This window comes from Giraffa tippelskirchi, chromosome 4, assembly GCF_054371585.1.
Source record: "Giraffa tippelskirchi isolate mGirTip1 chromosome 4, T2T-mGirTip1v1.2.pri, whole genome shotgun sequence".
NCBI lineage: Eukaryota > Metazoa > Chordata > Mammalia > Artiodactyla > Giraffidae > Giraffa > Giraffa tippelskirchi.
This window is the reverse complement of record NC_137278.1, coordinates 150,656,787-150,672,794: the sequence shown is the minus strand read 5'-3', so window position 1 is coordinate 150,672,794 and position 16,008 is coordinate 150,656,787. Positions and strand designations below refer to the sequence as shown.

At 35.0% G+C, this 16,008-nt stretch overlaps 1 protein-coding gene across 6 annotated transcripts in view; it reads left to right on the top strand.

The window, feature by feature from the left end:
* The window catches only part of MON2 (MON2 regulator of endosome-to-Golgi trafficking), a 122,892-nt gene that overhangs the window by 66,486 nt on the left and 40,398 nt on the right, over positions 1-16,008 (top strand). For all 6 annotated transcript variants that reach the window (XR_014081904.1, XM_081588927.1, XM_081588928.1 and 3 more), the window contains 7 exons: positions 509-610; positions 1,712-1,822; positions 3,894-4,069; positions 4,663-4,825; positions 5,651-5,944; positions 8,003-8,201; positions 12,902-13,530. Coding sequence is in view for 5 of the 6 variants with exons in the window: in XM_081588927.1 (XP_081445053.1) it covers positions 509-610; positions 1,712-1,822; positions 3,894-4,069; positions 4,663-4,825; positions 5,651-5,944; positions 8,003-8,201; positions 12,902-13,530 (1,674 nt within the window). In the remaining variant the exon portion in view is untranslated. The remainder of the gene's footprint in view (positions 1-508; positions 611-1,711; positions 1,823-3,893; positions 4,070-4,662; positions 4,826-5,650; positions 5,945-8,002; positions 8,202-12,901; positions 13,531-16,008) is intronic.

Below are 16,008 nucleotides of genomic sequence, written 5' to 3'. Positions count from 1 at the left end.
TTTCCTTTTGGTCAGAAGACACACATTCTGTGTGTCTGGTATAGTTTTTGAATTTTCAAAGTTTCCCCACTAAAGCAGTCTCTTGCCAACCAAATTTTTCGATTAGGAGCTATACTAGATATTTGAGGGCTTCCCTGGTGGCTCAGATGGTAAAGAATACACCTGCAATGCAGGAGACCCAGGTTTGATCCCTAAGTCAGGAAGATCCTGTGGAGATGGGAATGGCTACTCACTTCAGTATTCTTGCCTGAAGAATTCCGTGGACAAAGGAGCCTGGCAGGCTACAGTCATGAGGTTGCAAAGAGTTGGACACAGCTGAGCAACTAACACTTTTTAGATACTTGAGGATAGAGTGAAAGGCTTGTCATATGATAACTGAGGTTATGTCATTTATTTCTAATTAAGTATATTAATTATAGTCATGTTCTTCACAGTATTCTCAGTTTTGTTTATAGTTGAAATACTCATTCTCCTTATGATATAAAAAAATATTATGTTTTTCTTATAGGAACCATCTCTTTTTGCTGTTGCCAAATTGTTAGAAACTGGTCTAGTTAACATGCACCGAATAGAAATTCTATGGAGACCTCTAACTGGCCATCTACTTGAGGTAACCTCTGTTTCATAATTACTGTATTTACTTTTTGTTTATAATAAAGACATACACAGTGAATTAATGATTCTGTATAACCATAAGAAAAATCAGCATTAACATTTTTTCTTGTACTTCTCTGTATATTTTATCAGGGACTGAAGTTTTATAGTAATCATTTTGATAAAGGAATAGGTTGAAAACTTTATGACTAAAAATGAGTGATATATCAATGAAATCTCTGATGTTTCCTTCACCTGTTAGTTTGGGTCCCCTTTCTTTTATTATATAATCTTTTGATCCCCTCAGCTTCAGCTGGTTCTAAAACTTCAAGACAATTAGGACTGAGACTTAGTACTAGACACTGCTCCTTTACAGACTTTCCTGTGATTATGAGGTAACATTTCTTCAAAAGGGAAAAAAACCTTGTCAGTATCACTAATTATAGATAGTGCCAGGGAATTTTGTCTGGATTTGTATTCAAACTTGAGTGAATCCGAATAATTAGTTGCTTCTTATTGACAACTGCTTCTATCAAATACATGTTTATGAGCAGTTTAGGTTTTCATTGCCCTCATTGTTTCATATTATTTTAGTAATCTGAGAAGGGTGCTGTTCTTAGTTAAAAAAAAAAAAAAAGTCCTTTCTTCTTTTTCCCTCCATTTTATTGGGATTATTTTTATGAGCTATTGAAGTATATATTCAGATGTCTTCATTATGGAATTCTCATCAAATGGAGAAAACATGTTTTTAAAATTTTAGCTAAGTATTTGATTATGAAGATAGACCAGATTAGGAACCTTAGTGTCTGCTTCTTCTGTTTACTCTGGTGACATCATTTACTTTTATGAAATCCTTTCTTTTCTGTGAGTTGTTTAGTTTCATCTTTTATCTTCTCTTTATTGCTTCCTCTTGCCTCTTATTCAGAAGGTAAGCTTACTTACATTTTGTATATTTTCATATTTTCTTCAACCCTTATCGACAAACATTTTATATGATTTTTTAAATGTGGAGAAGTAGGAAATGCGATGTTTTAGTTTTTCTTAAATTAATGTGTGATGTATAGCTTAAGTATACAAGTTAAAGATTAATTTTTGTTCAACATGTATATACCCTTAGGTGTGCCAGCATCCAAACTCTCGAATGAGAGAATGGGGAGCAGAAGCCTTAACTTCACTTATTAAAGCAGGATTAACATTTAACCATGATCCTCCACTTTCACAAAACCAGGTAAAAAAAAGAACCTTTTTTAAAAGCACTTAAAGTCATCCTCTCCCATATGTAACTTTATTTGTAGGCCATGGATCACTTACAGAAGGTGGATAATCCTGGATTTTCAGGATTATCTGTATTAAAAATTTTCTTATAATAGCACTAAAGTAATAAATTACCTAGAATTGGTCTCCCCATCTAGAAGTTTCCTTCTTCATGCAGTGCTAAAACTTCATACTTTATTAGCCTCTTTTCCTTTGGTCCTTACCTGTCTCTTTTTTTTTCCTTCCCCCTACTCATTACCCTTGTGTGCTTGGTCGCTCAGCCATGTCCAACTCTCTGTAGTCCCATGGACTGTAGCCCTCCAAGGTCCTCTGCCCATGAAGTTTTCCAGGCCAGAATACCGGAGAGAGTTGCCATGCCCTCCTCCAGGGGATTTCCCTACCCAGGGATTGAACCTGTGTCTCCTGCATTGGCAGGTGGATTCTTTACCATTGTGCCACCTGGGAAGCCCTTACATGGGGAGAAACAAGGGGCAGGAGAGGCAAGCACAGTAAAATAGATTTTTATTTTTAAATAATTTTAAAGGTTATTTTATACTTTGAGAGTTTTCTTTTGTTGTTAATCCTTTTTCCTGACTCCCATAATCATTCACATATATCTTATACAGTTTTTAAAAAGTCCACCAAAGTTTTGTTTAAAGATTGAGTAGGAATGAGGCATTTAATAGCCATTCACATTGCCCTTACTATCTTACTGTATTGTATGTGGATGTACTCTACAAATTTCCTCAGCAAATAATTATTGGGTACATATGATATGCCAGACAGTATTTTAACTCTTGTAACAGAATGATGTACAAGACAGAAAAGTTTCTTAATTTTTATAGCTTACATTTTAGTGATTGCACATTTTTTTCCTATTGCAATCTAATTTTTTTGTAAAGCTCTGTCCATGTATATATTCTTAGCATTCAGCTTAATACCTCACACGTGGTAAGAGCTTAATATGTTTGTTCAGTCAGTAAGCCAAATAAATGAATCCTTGGAGAGAAAAAAACTAAAGCAAGTGCTTTCAAATGCTAAAGGAGTAGAACAAAGTGCTTTTTTCACTTTTTAACAGTAAAAAAATTTTGTGGTTTTGTGTCATCTTTGTCTACTAGTTCACTTTTAGGAGTATTGAGACTTTTAAATTTAAATACATGTGATACATATTAATAAACTAAATGAAAGTTAATTTTAGAAATTGGGAACTGTTTTCTTCTCTCCAAATAGAGCTAAGTATATAGAGGTATACTTTCTATAGTGAGATTCATTTGTATATCAATCTGTAAATTTAATACCTTTTAACATCAGGTTATTCCCTATTTATCCTGAAATACAGTATCTTGAAGATAGATTTTTATTTTCTGTTATTTAAGACTTAGGGATTTCCCTGAAGTCCATTGGTTGGGAATCCGTGCTTCTAATGCAGGAGGAGTGAGTTCCATCCTTGGTTGGGGAGCTAAGCTCCCACATGTTACTTGTGTGGCCAAAACAAAAAATTTAAAAAGACTTATGGGGCTTCCTGGTGGCTCAGTGGTAAAGAATTTGCCTGTCAATGCAGAAGACATGACTTCAATCCCTGATCTGGGAAGATCCCACATGCTGCAGAGAAACTAAAGCTATTGAGCCTGTGCTCTAGAGCATGGGAGCTGAAACTCTTGAGCTCACATGCTGCAACTACTGAAGCCCATGTGTTCTAGAGCCCATGCTCTGCAACAAGAGGCGCCACCACAGTGAGAAACCCATGCACTGCAACTAGAGAGTAGCCCCTTCACGCCGCAACTAAAGAAAAGCCTGCATGGCAACAAAGGCCCAGGACAGCCAAAAATAAATAAATTAATTAAATTATTTTTTTTTAAAAAGGCTTAGATGACAAGATAATCCTAATGATTACTGTTAGAGAAATCATTTTTGATGTTTATTTTACTAAAAAATTTCTTCTTTCCATCGCAGTCTGAGTGAAGGTGAATTTAAACTTGAAAGACAGTAGCGGAACCTTTCCATGTTCTGGAACTTCTCTGATTAGCTTCTTACCTTCTTTTCAGAGGCTGCAATTGCTTTTATTGAATCCATTAAAGGAGATGTCCAATATTAATCATCCAGATATACGACTCAAGCAATTAGAGTGTGTGCTGCAGATTCTTCAGAGTCAAGGAGACAGTCTTGGGCCTGGATGGCCATTAGTGCTGGGAGTTATGGGAGCGATCAGAAATGATCAAGGGTAAGTGTTTAAAATTAACATCCAAAACGTAATAAGAAAAGGGAATTCCGCCTAAAATTATGAAATGATCGTTAATTTTTAGTGTATCCCTTTTTTGCTTACGTTTCTGATCTACAATAGTTTTCCTTACCCTACTCCCAAGTGGCTATAGCGAATCATTAGGGCTCACTTTATTTTGGAAGGATAGAAAAATTGCTATTTCTTTGTCATTTATACATGAATACTAGGTTCTTACAATAAGAAAAAATGCATCAAACAAACTTTCCCTTTCTCATTCAATCTCTAAATTTTGTTTGGCTAGTTGATGCAGAATAAAAATAATATGGCATTAATACGTATTTTCTTTTTTTAGTTTACTGTTTTTCTTATTCCCATGAGCTTCTTTAATTTTATTTGTTAATTATTTTAAGTAAGCATATCTTTTTTACACATTTATGTAAATGTTGAAGTACTGTATGAGTACTATGTTAGAGAAGATTTTCTTGTTCCAGTTTTAAGATAAAATTTTGATTTGTTTGAATTATTGTAGTGTATGTATTTTTCTTTCCATTTCTCTTAAATACATGAGTATAGATTTTCTTTTGTATTTTCAGAGAATCCTTGATACGAACGGCGTTCCAGTGTCTTCAGTTGGTTGTGACAGATTTTCTACCAACAATGCCTTGCACTTGCCTGCAAATAGTTGTAGATGTTGCAGGTAGCTTTGGACTTCATAACCAAGAACTTAATATTAGTTTAACTTCAATAGGTTTATTGGTAAGTTGCCTTTCTTATCGGAGAAGGCAATGGCACCCCACTCCAGTACTCTTGCCTGGAAAATCCCATGGATGGAGGAGCCTGGTAGGCTGCAGTCCGTGGGGTCGCTAAGAGTCGGACACGACTGAGCGACTTCACTTTCACTTTTCCCTTTCATGCACTGGAGAAGGCAATGGCAACCCACTCCAGTATTCTTGCCTGGAGAATCCCAGGGATGGCGGAGCCTGGTGGGCTGCCATCTATGGGGTCGCACAGAGTCGGACACAACTGAAGCGACTTAGCAGCAGCAGCAGCCTTTCTTATATAATCTAGAAATCACTGCAGCTGAGAGTGAATGCTAAGCAAGTGTGTTTTTGACTCTGTAGGAATCATTTAAATGACTTTTAAGTACATACCAAGCATCTTGTATGAAGGGTTAAGTAATATTATTTAAGAAATAATTCTTTAAGAGCAGAATATGTGGAATAATTTTGATCTATTGAGCTGAAATTTGGTTTATGTAAGATTTGTTATGGAAGGATTTAGTAAACAGATAACAGTACATACAAGAGAAATAATCAGTTGTCTCTACTGATATTAACATAAAATTTAAATTTTAAATCAAATTTTTAAAAAATATTAATAATTAAAGGCTGCACCCTCAAATTGTGAAATCAGATAGATAAACTTGACAGAGGAAGAGATATTTTCATTAAATCCATTCTACTAGGAAAAGAGTTTCTGAAGTAATTGCTTTTAAGTTTTATTCTGAAAATCTATCTGTTGCATATCTGTGTGTTTAAAATAAAAATCTCTGAATAGATATTTTTCTCCTTGGCTCTTTAGTGGAATATTTCAGATTATTTTTTTCAAAGAGGAGAAACTATCGAAAAGGAATTAAATAAAGAAGAGGCAGCACAGCAAAAGCAGGCAGAAGAAAAAGGAGTGGTTTTGAATCGGCCGTTCCACCCTGCACCACCGTTTGATTGCTTGTGGTTGTGTCTTTATGCAAAATTGGGTGAACTATGTGTAGATCCCCGTCCTGCTGTCCGGAAGAGTGCAGGGCAAACTCTGTTTTCAACAATTGGTGCACATGGAACTTTATTACAGCACTCAACGTGGCACACTGTTATTTGGAAGGTACCGTAAAATACCTTGAGTTATCAGTTATTAATTGAGACATGCTTGTATACTTTTTCAACAACAACAAATTAATTTAAAATTAAAAAAAATTTTTTTAGTTTTTTTATTGAAATATAGTTGGTTTAGAATATTATGTTAGTTTCAGGTGCACAGAAAAGTGATTCAGTTATACATAGATGTTTTTTGTTCCTATTAATTTTTAAAGAAGAATTTCCATCCATTTGTGCATTTGGCAAAACAGGAAATGTTAGCTTTGTCATATTTTTAATTGCATCTTGCATATTAGCAAATTAAATACTTAAAGCCTCATTTTTTTAAATTGGAGGATAATTGCTTTACAGTGTGGTATTGGTTTGTGCCATACAAGAAAGTGAATTAGCCATATATATATATATTTCCCCTCTTCTTGAGCCTCCCTCCCACCCCACCCCTATAAGCCTCATTTTTTAATCTCTTTGATTTCTGCCTTTGCACTTCCTTTTCCCCATTTTCCTGGTGGTAAAACTGGTAGTTGCTAAACTACCACATATAATTCAAATATAACTAAATGAAAACTTTATAAACAATGTTAATAATAGTGAAATTTTTTTGTAGACTCACCAAACAAAAATCACCTCCCACTTGTAAATTCTACATTTGTTCAAGTATGCAGTTTCATTTTTTAATTTTTCATTTTTATCATCTTTTTAAAACGTTCTTACAAAGTCAGCAGCTTATTAGTGAGTATCCAGTCTTTGCTAAAAGGCTCTCCTTTTTTTTTGTTGCTTAATCTGTTCCATTTTAATAAAACTTTTATTTATAATCCTTTCACTGCTTTTGTGAATTTTTGAAATTAGTAAGTTTGACAGTAGGCAGTATGGTAAACTTTAATTGTATTTAACAGTGTTTTGAGTTGAATAAAAAGACCTCAAAATGTCTTCTTAAAAAACTAATAATGTATGTTCCTAATAAAAATAATTGAAAGCCCTACTCCCTCCTGTGTCTTTTGTTTTAACTCCTTTCCCTAGCTTTATCAGATCACAAACAAGCTTGAGTCCTTTACTATTTTAAAAAAGCAAACTGATATTTTCTCTGACTCCTGTTTCCTTTTCCTAACTTCATTATTAATCTTGCTGCCTAAATCTCAATATTAATAATTTTTTCTTTCTCACTTCCACTGCATCCCCTTATCCCTTGTAATTTGATATCCAGATTATTCTACTTCAGAGTATCTTAAACATTAGCATGTAACAGCATCTCCTAGAGGACTTGTTAAAGCACAAATTGCTGAGCCACTGTACCCAACCCCCTAGAGGTTCTGATTTCTTTCCTGTGGCGTGGAGACTGAGAATTTGCATATCTGTGAAGCTACTGGGTGATGCTGATGCGGCTGGTTCTGAGACTATATTTTTAGAACCACAGAAATTGTTCATTGGCTCTACAGGTAGTCTTCTAATTGCCAGATCTCTTGCCCTATGCTCAGTTTTTCATACTGCTCATTTTTTCATAACATTTAATACTGTTGATTATTTTCTCCTTGAAATTTCTTTTGGCTTCTGTTTCACAGTGTGCATCTGCTTCTCTATTCAATTTTGTTTTATTTTCTTGGCCCCTATTTCCTTCCCCTGAATCTACATTTTAAATAAACATCCCCCAAATTCCAACTGCTTCCTACTTGATTTTTTTCAAGCATCCTCATCCAGACATGAAATTTCAGTAGTTACCTCTATCTAGATGTCACTCATACCTAATTTTTTTTTTTAATACTTACATTTTTTGCTGGACCCCTCTCTTTAGCTTCATTCCCTTGTTGTACATTATACCTTAGGTGCTCCATTGGTACTCAGCTCAACAGATCTTAAGTGATAGTCTATTCAGTTTCCTTTAATTTTTTACATTCCATGGCCTTAAGGATAAACTTAAGAATATAAGGATACCTCTGTTGGTCAGTTTCCTCTAAGATACAGGGATTGACCAGAATGTCAGGTATAATTCTTTGTAACAATGTTCAATTTCCTATGCTGTTATTTATGCTATGTTATCAGTATTTTTATATGCATTATCACAAATATTCAGGTTCTCTTTCATCTACTGGACCGAGTTAGAGAGTCTTCTACAACTGCAGACAAAGAAAAGATTGAGTCTGGAGGTGGCAATATTCTCATTCATCATTCAAGGGACACAGCAGAGAAGCAATGGGCTGAGACATGGGTTTTAACATTGGCCGGAGTTGCAAGAATCTTCAACACCAGAAGATATTTGCTTCAACCTTTAGGTAGATTAACACTTTTTTTCTGCGTATACAAGTAAATAATGTTAAAGGAAATTTAGAAAATACAGATTCTTTACTGATTATATGCATTGTTATTTTCTAGGAATAATCCATCTTAACTGCCAGTCTTTGTTGTTATGTGTGGTATGTGCATGAGCATAAACGTTTTCATTCACTTCCTTGAAAAAATATGTGTGCCTACTGTGGCCGAGTCTTGGGGATACAGTGATGAGCCAGATACCTACCGTCCTTGATTTATCCTGGGTATGAAGGAGGAACTATAATTACATAAATAAATAGAAAATTGCTACAATGATCAGTGCTACAAAGGAGCTTATAATAGATTGTGAGCTTATAGTAGATACTTGACCAGGCCAGTGATGTATATTTAGGCTTCCCTGAGAAAGCAGTGTTTTATCTGAATAGTAGTTCATCAGGCAAGGGTAGGATGAACTGGGGAGAGCCTTACAGGCAGAGAGTATGTGTAAAAGAAAGAAGATTGAGGAGATGGAGATGATGTGGCCCCTGGCACGTTTGAAGGTCTGGAATGAAGAGAACACATAAAAGAATGATTCTCGATGAGGTGGTAGAGGCAGAGGCCAGATGTTGCAGCACTTTGTAGGTTGTGTTCAGAAGACTTCACTGTAAGAGCACTGAAAACCACTGAAAGATTTTAATCCATGATGTGATGTGTTCAGATATGGAGTTCAGAAAGATCACTTCAGATGGTATGTATGGTATGGAATGGTCATAAAGGAGAATGGTAGGATACTATTAGGTTGGTTAGGAAACTTGGTGGTGTATAACTAGACCAGTGCTTCTCAACCAGGGCCAATTTTGCCCAACCTCCTCCCTCCCCCCACAGGATATTTAACAATGTCTGAAACATTTTTGGTTGTTACAGCTAAAGAGGGGCATGCACTACTGGCTTCTGAGGAAGTAAAAGCCAGGGATGCTGCTACATATCTTACAATGCATAGGACAGCCCCTACAACAAAGAATTATCCAACCCAAAATGTCAGTAGGATTGAGATCGAGAAACTAGTGTAGATTATAATATCTTCAGTACTGGTGGTAGGCATGGGAGTGGTTGAGAAAAGTAAAATACTTTTGTACATAACTGTGAGCAAGCTGTACATATTATTTTTTCAACTTCTTATTTTATGTTTGACTTTTTTTCTTCTCATTATGTTAAAAGCATAAGCATATTTATGATTTTATAGGCATTTCTGTGTAGTGTTTATGATGTGCATTTAAGGCTCTCTCTTATACATAGCACATACCTATGTATTTGATGGTCTATATATTTGATGTCTATACATACACATTTTAAATCCTAGTTTTTCGTTTTCATATAAAATTTACATACAATGAAATGTGCTAATCTTAACTGTATGTTTGCTAAGTTTTGACAAATAAGCATTTTTAATACCACTGTGATACTTTATCTTAAAAGCTAAGACATAATAGATACAGATCTAGATTTTTAAAAATGAAGACATGATGCAGTTCATGTAGCTTAAATAATTTTTTTTTATAATTTAACACTAGGAAATGGTTTTTATTATTTTAGAATAAGATTATGGTATCAAGATGATGCTGGCCTCATAGAATGAGTTCAGAAATGTTCCTTCCTCTATAATTTTTTTGAGTAGTTTGAGAAAGATACGCATTAACTCTTCTCTAAATGTTTGGTAGAATTCACCTGTTTAGCCATCTAGTTGTGGACTTTTCTTTGTTGGGAGTTTTAAAATTGCTGACTCAATTTCACTACTGATAATGGTTCACACTGTCTGTTTCTTCATGGTTCAGATAGGAAGATTGGGAGATACTTTCTAAAATTTTCTCCATTTCTTCTAGGTTGTCCATTTTATTGGTGTATAGTTATTCATAGTAGTCTCTTATGATCCTGTGTATTTCTGTGGCATCAGTTGTATTAGCTCCTTTTTCATTTCTGATTTTATTGATCTGGGTCCTCTCCCTTTTTGTCTTGATGAGTCTGGCTGAAGGTTATCAGTGTTTTCAAAGAACCGGCTTTTAGTTTCATTGATCTTTTCTATTTTTTTTTTAAGTCTCTATTTCATTTATTTCTGCTCTGATCTTTATTATTTCTTTCCTTCTACTAACTTTTGGATTTTGTTCTTTTTTCTCTGGTTCCTTTAGGTGTAAGGTTAGGTTGTGTATTTGAGGTTTTTCTTGTTTCCTGTGGGAAGCTTGTATTGCTATAAGCTTTCCTATTAGATAGAACTGCTTTTGCTGGTGCCCCATAGGTTTGAGGGGCTGGCCTGGTGACTCAGCTGGTAAAGAATCTGCCTGAAGTGCAAGAGACCTGGGTTCCATCCGTGGGTTGGGAAGATCCCCTGGAGAAGGGAAAGGCTACCCACTCCAGTATTCTGGCCTGGAGAATTCCATGGACTGTATAGTCCTTGGGGTCACAAAGAGTCAGACATGACTGAGTGACTTTCACTTTCATAGGTTTGGAATCATTGTGTTTTCATTTTTATTTGTCTCTAGGTATTTTTTGATTTCCTCTTTGATTTCTGTTGTGACCCATTGGCTCTTTAGTAGCATATTGTTTAGTCTCCACATGTTTGTGTTTCGTAGTTTTTTTTCTTGCAGTTGAAAATTTTGCCATTTGTAGCCACATGGGTGGACTTGCAGGGCATTATGCTAAGTGAAATAAGTCAAACAGAGAAAGACAAATACTGTGTGATATCGCTTCTATGCGGAATCTAAAAAATGCAGTGAACTAGTGAGCACAACAAAAAAGAATCAGATTCCCAGATACAGAAAGCAAACTGATTGTTACCAGTGAGAAAGGGAGGAAGTAGGGCCACATAGGGGTAAAGGGACTGGGAGGTATGAACTATTAGATGGAAGATAGGCTAGAAGGATGTATTTTACAACATGGAAAATATAGGCAGTATTTTATAATAACTGTAAATAGAGTATAACCTTTAAATTGTATAAAAAATTAAGAATTTTTTAAAACCAATGTTTTAACATAACGAAGTACAATATGTTATTATACTTAGTCTTTTAGAAAGAGGACTTCTTCCTAGACATAGAATATATTAATAGAAGAACTGCAGATTTTTTTCCTTCTTACAGCATGGAATATTCTAAACCTGAGACTAGGTCACCCTCCTGGTAGGTGAATGTAATGTTTAATCTGATTTTTGAACTGGAATGGCAACAAGCAGAAGTATTTTGTTTTGCTGTTTTGATAGTTTTTAAACAAAATTTGTTAAAACTGTTCGAACAGTTACTAAAAAACCTGTTTTTTTGTTGTATGTAAATTATACTTCAATTTTAATTAAGAGTATGGAGAGGAAGAAACATATAACTGACAGGTGTTAATAGTTTATCCTGTGAAGCAATGCAGTACTCACTGTTTTATACCAGACTTAGTTCCAGCTTTCCAATTAATTGAATGCTTCCTCAGTCATACGGATTTATCCCTTCTTGAAAAAACCTAGTCTTTGATAGCTTTTGTGAAGTGAAAGTCTTTAAAACGCAAGTTTCTCTATATTTCATAGCCTACTTATGTTATCCTTTGCAAAATGTCAATTCCTCTGATTTTTACATTATTTAAATAAAAAGAGGTGAGTAATAATCCATGCTGTTATCAGAGCCATTGGGCCGGATGTCTATAGGAACAAGATCATTTCTTGCTGGCCTTAAAAGGAACAAGGGCTTCCCTGGTGGCTCAGTGGTAAAGAACCTGTCTGCCAATGCAGGAGACAGCTTTGATCCCTGAGTCAGGAACATCCCATGGAGAAGGAAATGGCAATCCACTCCAGTATTTTTGCCTAGGAAATCCCTTGGACAGAGGAGCCTGGTGGGCTACAGTCCGTGGGGTTGCAAAAGAGTTGATCATGACTTAATGAGTGAACAACAGCAATAATAGAAACAAACCACACCTAATTTCATTATAGAGAGTTTCATTATAAATGTGTTTAGTTGGTCACAGGAATAGAGCAAGAGATTGCAATCATTAGTGGAAACAGCAACCACCATTCAGTTCAGCCCATGCTGTGCTGATGGTAGATCAGTTGACTTGATTTTATATGGGAGAAATAAGTTTAGCCTCATGGTAAAAGGACAGTCTTATTTATGGTGCATGTTCTCCTGGCAACTTACCGATATGGGGGAAAAATGTTTAAGAAAATTCTGCAGCTATAAAATTATTTAAATATGAAAACCCAAGTGTAAAGTTAAGATTTTTATGGAGTATGACTTAGTTTATTTTAAACATTTAGGTAAAAAACGTGTATCATAGTGTCATAACTTTTCCTATATGCTTAAGAATGGGACTATCTTAATAAAGGTAGATAGTTAGATTGAAGATGTTACTGAAAATTTTTTGTTCTCACTCTTGTAAGTTTTTATTCTGTTCTCCTTAGGCAGAAGTATTAGGATAGAAAGGTGTATACATACATTTATGGAGTTTTAAGTTCAAAACTTTGTTTGATATACTCATTATCCTTTTCTTGATGCCATTTGTTCCTGTATCCGACAGAATGTTTTTACTGGATTTTTGGGTTGTAATGGTTTTAACTCACATTGTTAGTGCCTAAGCATATCTTTTTCTATTTCTGTAGGAATTTAAGCAGAAAAATAAAGCAAATAAACTTTCAAGTGTCTAATAGTGACAATTTGATCACTTTATGGTGATAATTTTTTTCCTCTTCCTCATATAGGAGATTTTTCTAGAGCATGGGATGTTCTTCTTGACCATATACAATCAGCAGCACTCAGCAAAAACAATGAAGTATCTCTGGCCGCACTGAAAAGCTTCCAGGAAATTTTACAGATTGTGTCCCCTGTCAGAGACTCAGATAAGCCTGAGACACCACCTGCAGTTAATGTCCCAGTGCCTGTCCTTTTAGGACCTATATCGGGCCCTAGCCTGAACAGGCCATTTGTAAGAACAGATTCCATTGGAGAAAGACTTGGAAGATATAGCAGCTCTGAGCCACCCGTAGTTACTGATGAACTTGAAGATTTGAATCTCTGGTGGGCTGCATGGAATACCTGGTACAGAATTGGATCTGAAAGCACCAAGCCTCCTATGACATTTGATAAACTAACTTTCATTCCCAGCCAGCCTTTTCTTACAGCTTTAATTCAGATATTTCCAGCTCTCTACCAACACATAAAAACTGGTTTCAACATGGATGACTTGCAGAAGTTGGGAGTCATATTGCACAGTGCTGTTTCAGTCCCAATAAGTTCAGATGCCTCCCCTTTCATTCTTCCATCTTACACTGAAGCAGTTTTGACAAGTTTACAGGAAGCTGTACTTACAGCTCTAGATGTTCTCCAAAAGGTAATCGAATTTTAGTGGCTGTCTAAGCAATAATGCATATGGTTCTCTGGAATTTTTTTACTTTGCTAAATATTTTTTGGGATAAATTCTGGATCATCAAGATTCTTATGTATGTATACTTTGGGATGCATTGAAGATTGTAAAGATCCAGTTATTTTTAACACTTGTATTTTTCTAATATATTTTAAAAGGTAACTCAGGTTTATTTTGAGAGTCTTCAAGAAACTACCTGCATTCTCTTGTTTCTTTTCGCCAGCATTTTTGGTTTGTTCATTAAATTCTTCACAAGAATATATACTTTTGGAGTGATAACTTCAGTAAAGTATTTCTGTAATTAGAAAATTAATTAGCAATGGGATTATATATATTTTTATCTGTATTTTAATTTTAGCTCTTGAATTGTTGGAAACCCATTAAAAAAAGAGAGAATAAATTTGTAAAGTGTTTACCTCACAGAAATTTTAGAAAGATATATTTTAACCATGTGTGTTTTGTTACTCCAAAAAAAAAATTAAAACATCTAAAAATTATTGAGCAAATTCCAGTTGGCAAGCAAGACCAGATCAAAATCAAAGAATTCTTTAAACTGTCAAGGTAATTGTTAGCACAATTAACAACCACCAAGATGTTGAACGAAACAAGTATGAACTAAAGAGTCAGCGATTCCAGCAAAGTAGTTACGACATTCTAACAAAATTAGAATGGAAGTGGATTCTGATTACACATGTGTTATCAGTAGCCATTTGAGTACTGCAGATCATGCTTTCTAATTAAACAATTGCATTATATCCAACTGGATTGATGAAAACTTCCACAGTAATAATAGTGGTTTCTACTACAACATAGTACACCTTGATTGTCTCTGGAGGCGGTCTAGCTGAGCAGTAATTTCTTGACTACCTTACCTCTAGTTACTCTGTGCAGAGAAATTGTATAGAAACTTAAAATGTAAGACAATCTGGCATTTTAATAATTTTATTATAGAGATGATCAGTTTTCCATAATTGAAATTAAAAGAGCTGCTTTTATTTTCAGTGGCAGAAGAAAAGTAGCCTGTCAGTAATAACTTTTTTCTCCCTGCCTGTGAGCATCAGTTGTTTATAGACTACTGTGGAGGGAATGGAAAAGTTAGAAAAGGAGCGCATAGACCTTGTGGGATGCCCATAATCTAGAACTCTCACTCAGGTGTTTAATTCAAGTTTTATACATATGTAGAGGATAGTAAACAAAGAAGAAACAGCAAACCCCCAAACTTTTTTTTAAGGGAAGAAAGCATATAATTTTACTTAGAACAAAACCTCTGCTTTAGCAATAAGAGAACAAATAGAATCATTCATCCGAAGTAGGTGGCGTTTGTTCTGAGCTTTGAGCTTTTAATGGTTTTGAAAAAGCATATACCTTCAGTTGGAAAGTTAGGAAGTTTTATTGTTGGAAACTTTGTAACTTTTACTTATATCAATTGATGTCATTTCGCATTACTAATTTTCACTGTAGCCATTGTTTATTAGGATTATTTAAATGATATTTCATAATACTTGCATGCGACTCAAACATATAGGGTCTTTAATATTTCCTAAAAGAAGACTTAACATATTTCATTATTAGTAAGAGTGGTTTTGTATTTTCCCCCACAGGTGTCAGAAAATTTTTTCACAAGCAAAATAGACTTAGTTTGGAAGTTTATTCTTAAACTACTAAGCTATTCTGCAAAACACTTTACAGATTAAAAGCTGTTTTCCTTCTTAAAGGAAAAACTCATTCCTTATATTGTTTAGAGTTACAGGGGCATATGCTTTTCCTCTTGGTTTTCATATCACTAGTTCCCAACCAAAATGACAGTCCTATAGGGACCTGAGAATTTGATTATCTGTTTTCCCTAAGTTTTGAGATCAAGAGACTGCATCTATCTTATTTATTGCTAGCCTTCATAAAGGCTGATAACTGGTACTGTATGTACCTCCATGGTCAAGGCTACTGAAGTGGTACTTCAGGCAACACTGTCAAATTGTGTGTAAATGGTGCTTCTGCTTAATGGGGGAAAGTTTCTGAATCTCTTTGTACTTTGGCTTCCTCCTCCATAAAAGGAAAATAATAACTCTGTAACTTTTTTTCTTAGTAAGTGGGATAGTATTTGTAAGGCATTTAGTGCCTGGCACAGTTAAACATTCAGTAAATGTTAGCTGTTACTATTTTCATTATCATGTTGTCTTGCAAAGGCCTTAGTACATGGTAAGTACAGAATGAATTATTTTAAATGACTTAATAAGAGAAACCTTGAATCATGTCAGACATTAGATGTCCACTTTCTTTTCTTGTTTTCACATACACAATTTTCAAGGACTAGTAGGAAATATTGTCCAGATAGATTGGGGCATGCCAGGTGGCGCTAGTTGGAAAGAACCTGTCTGCTAATGCAGGAGACTTAAGAGATGCGAGTTCGATTCCTGGGTCTGGAAGATCCCCTAGAGGAGGTCATGG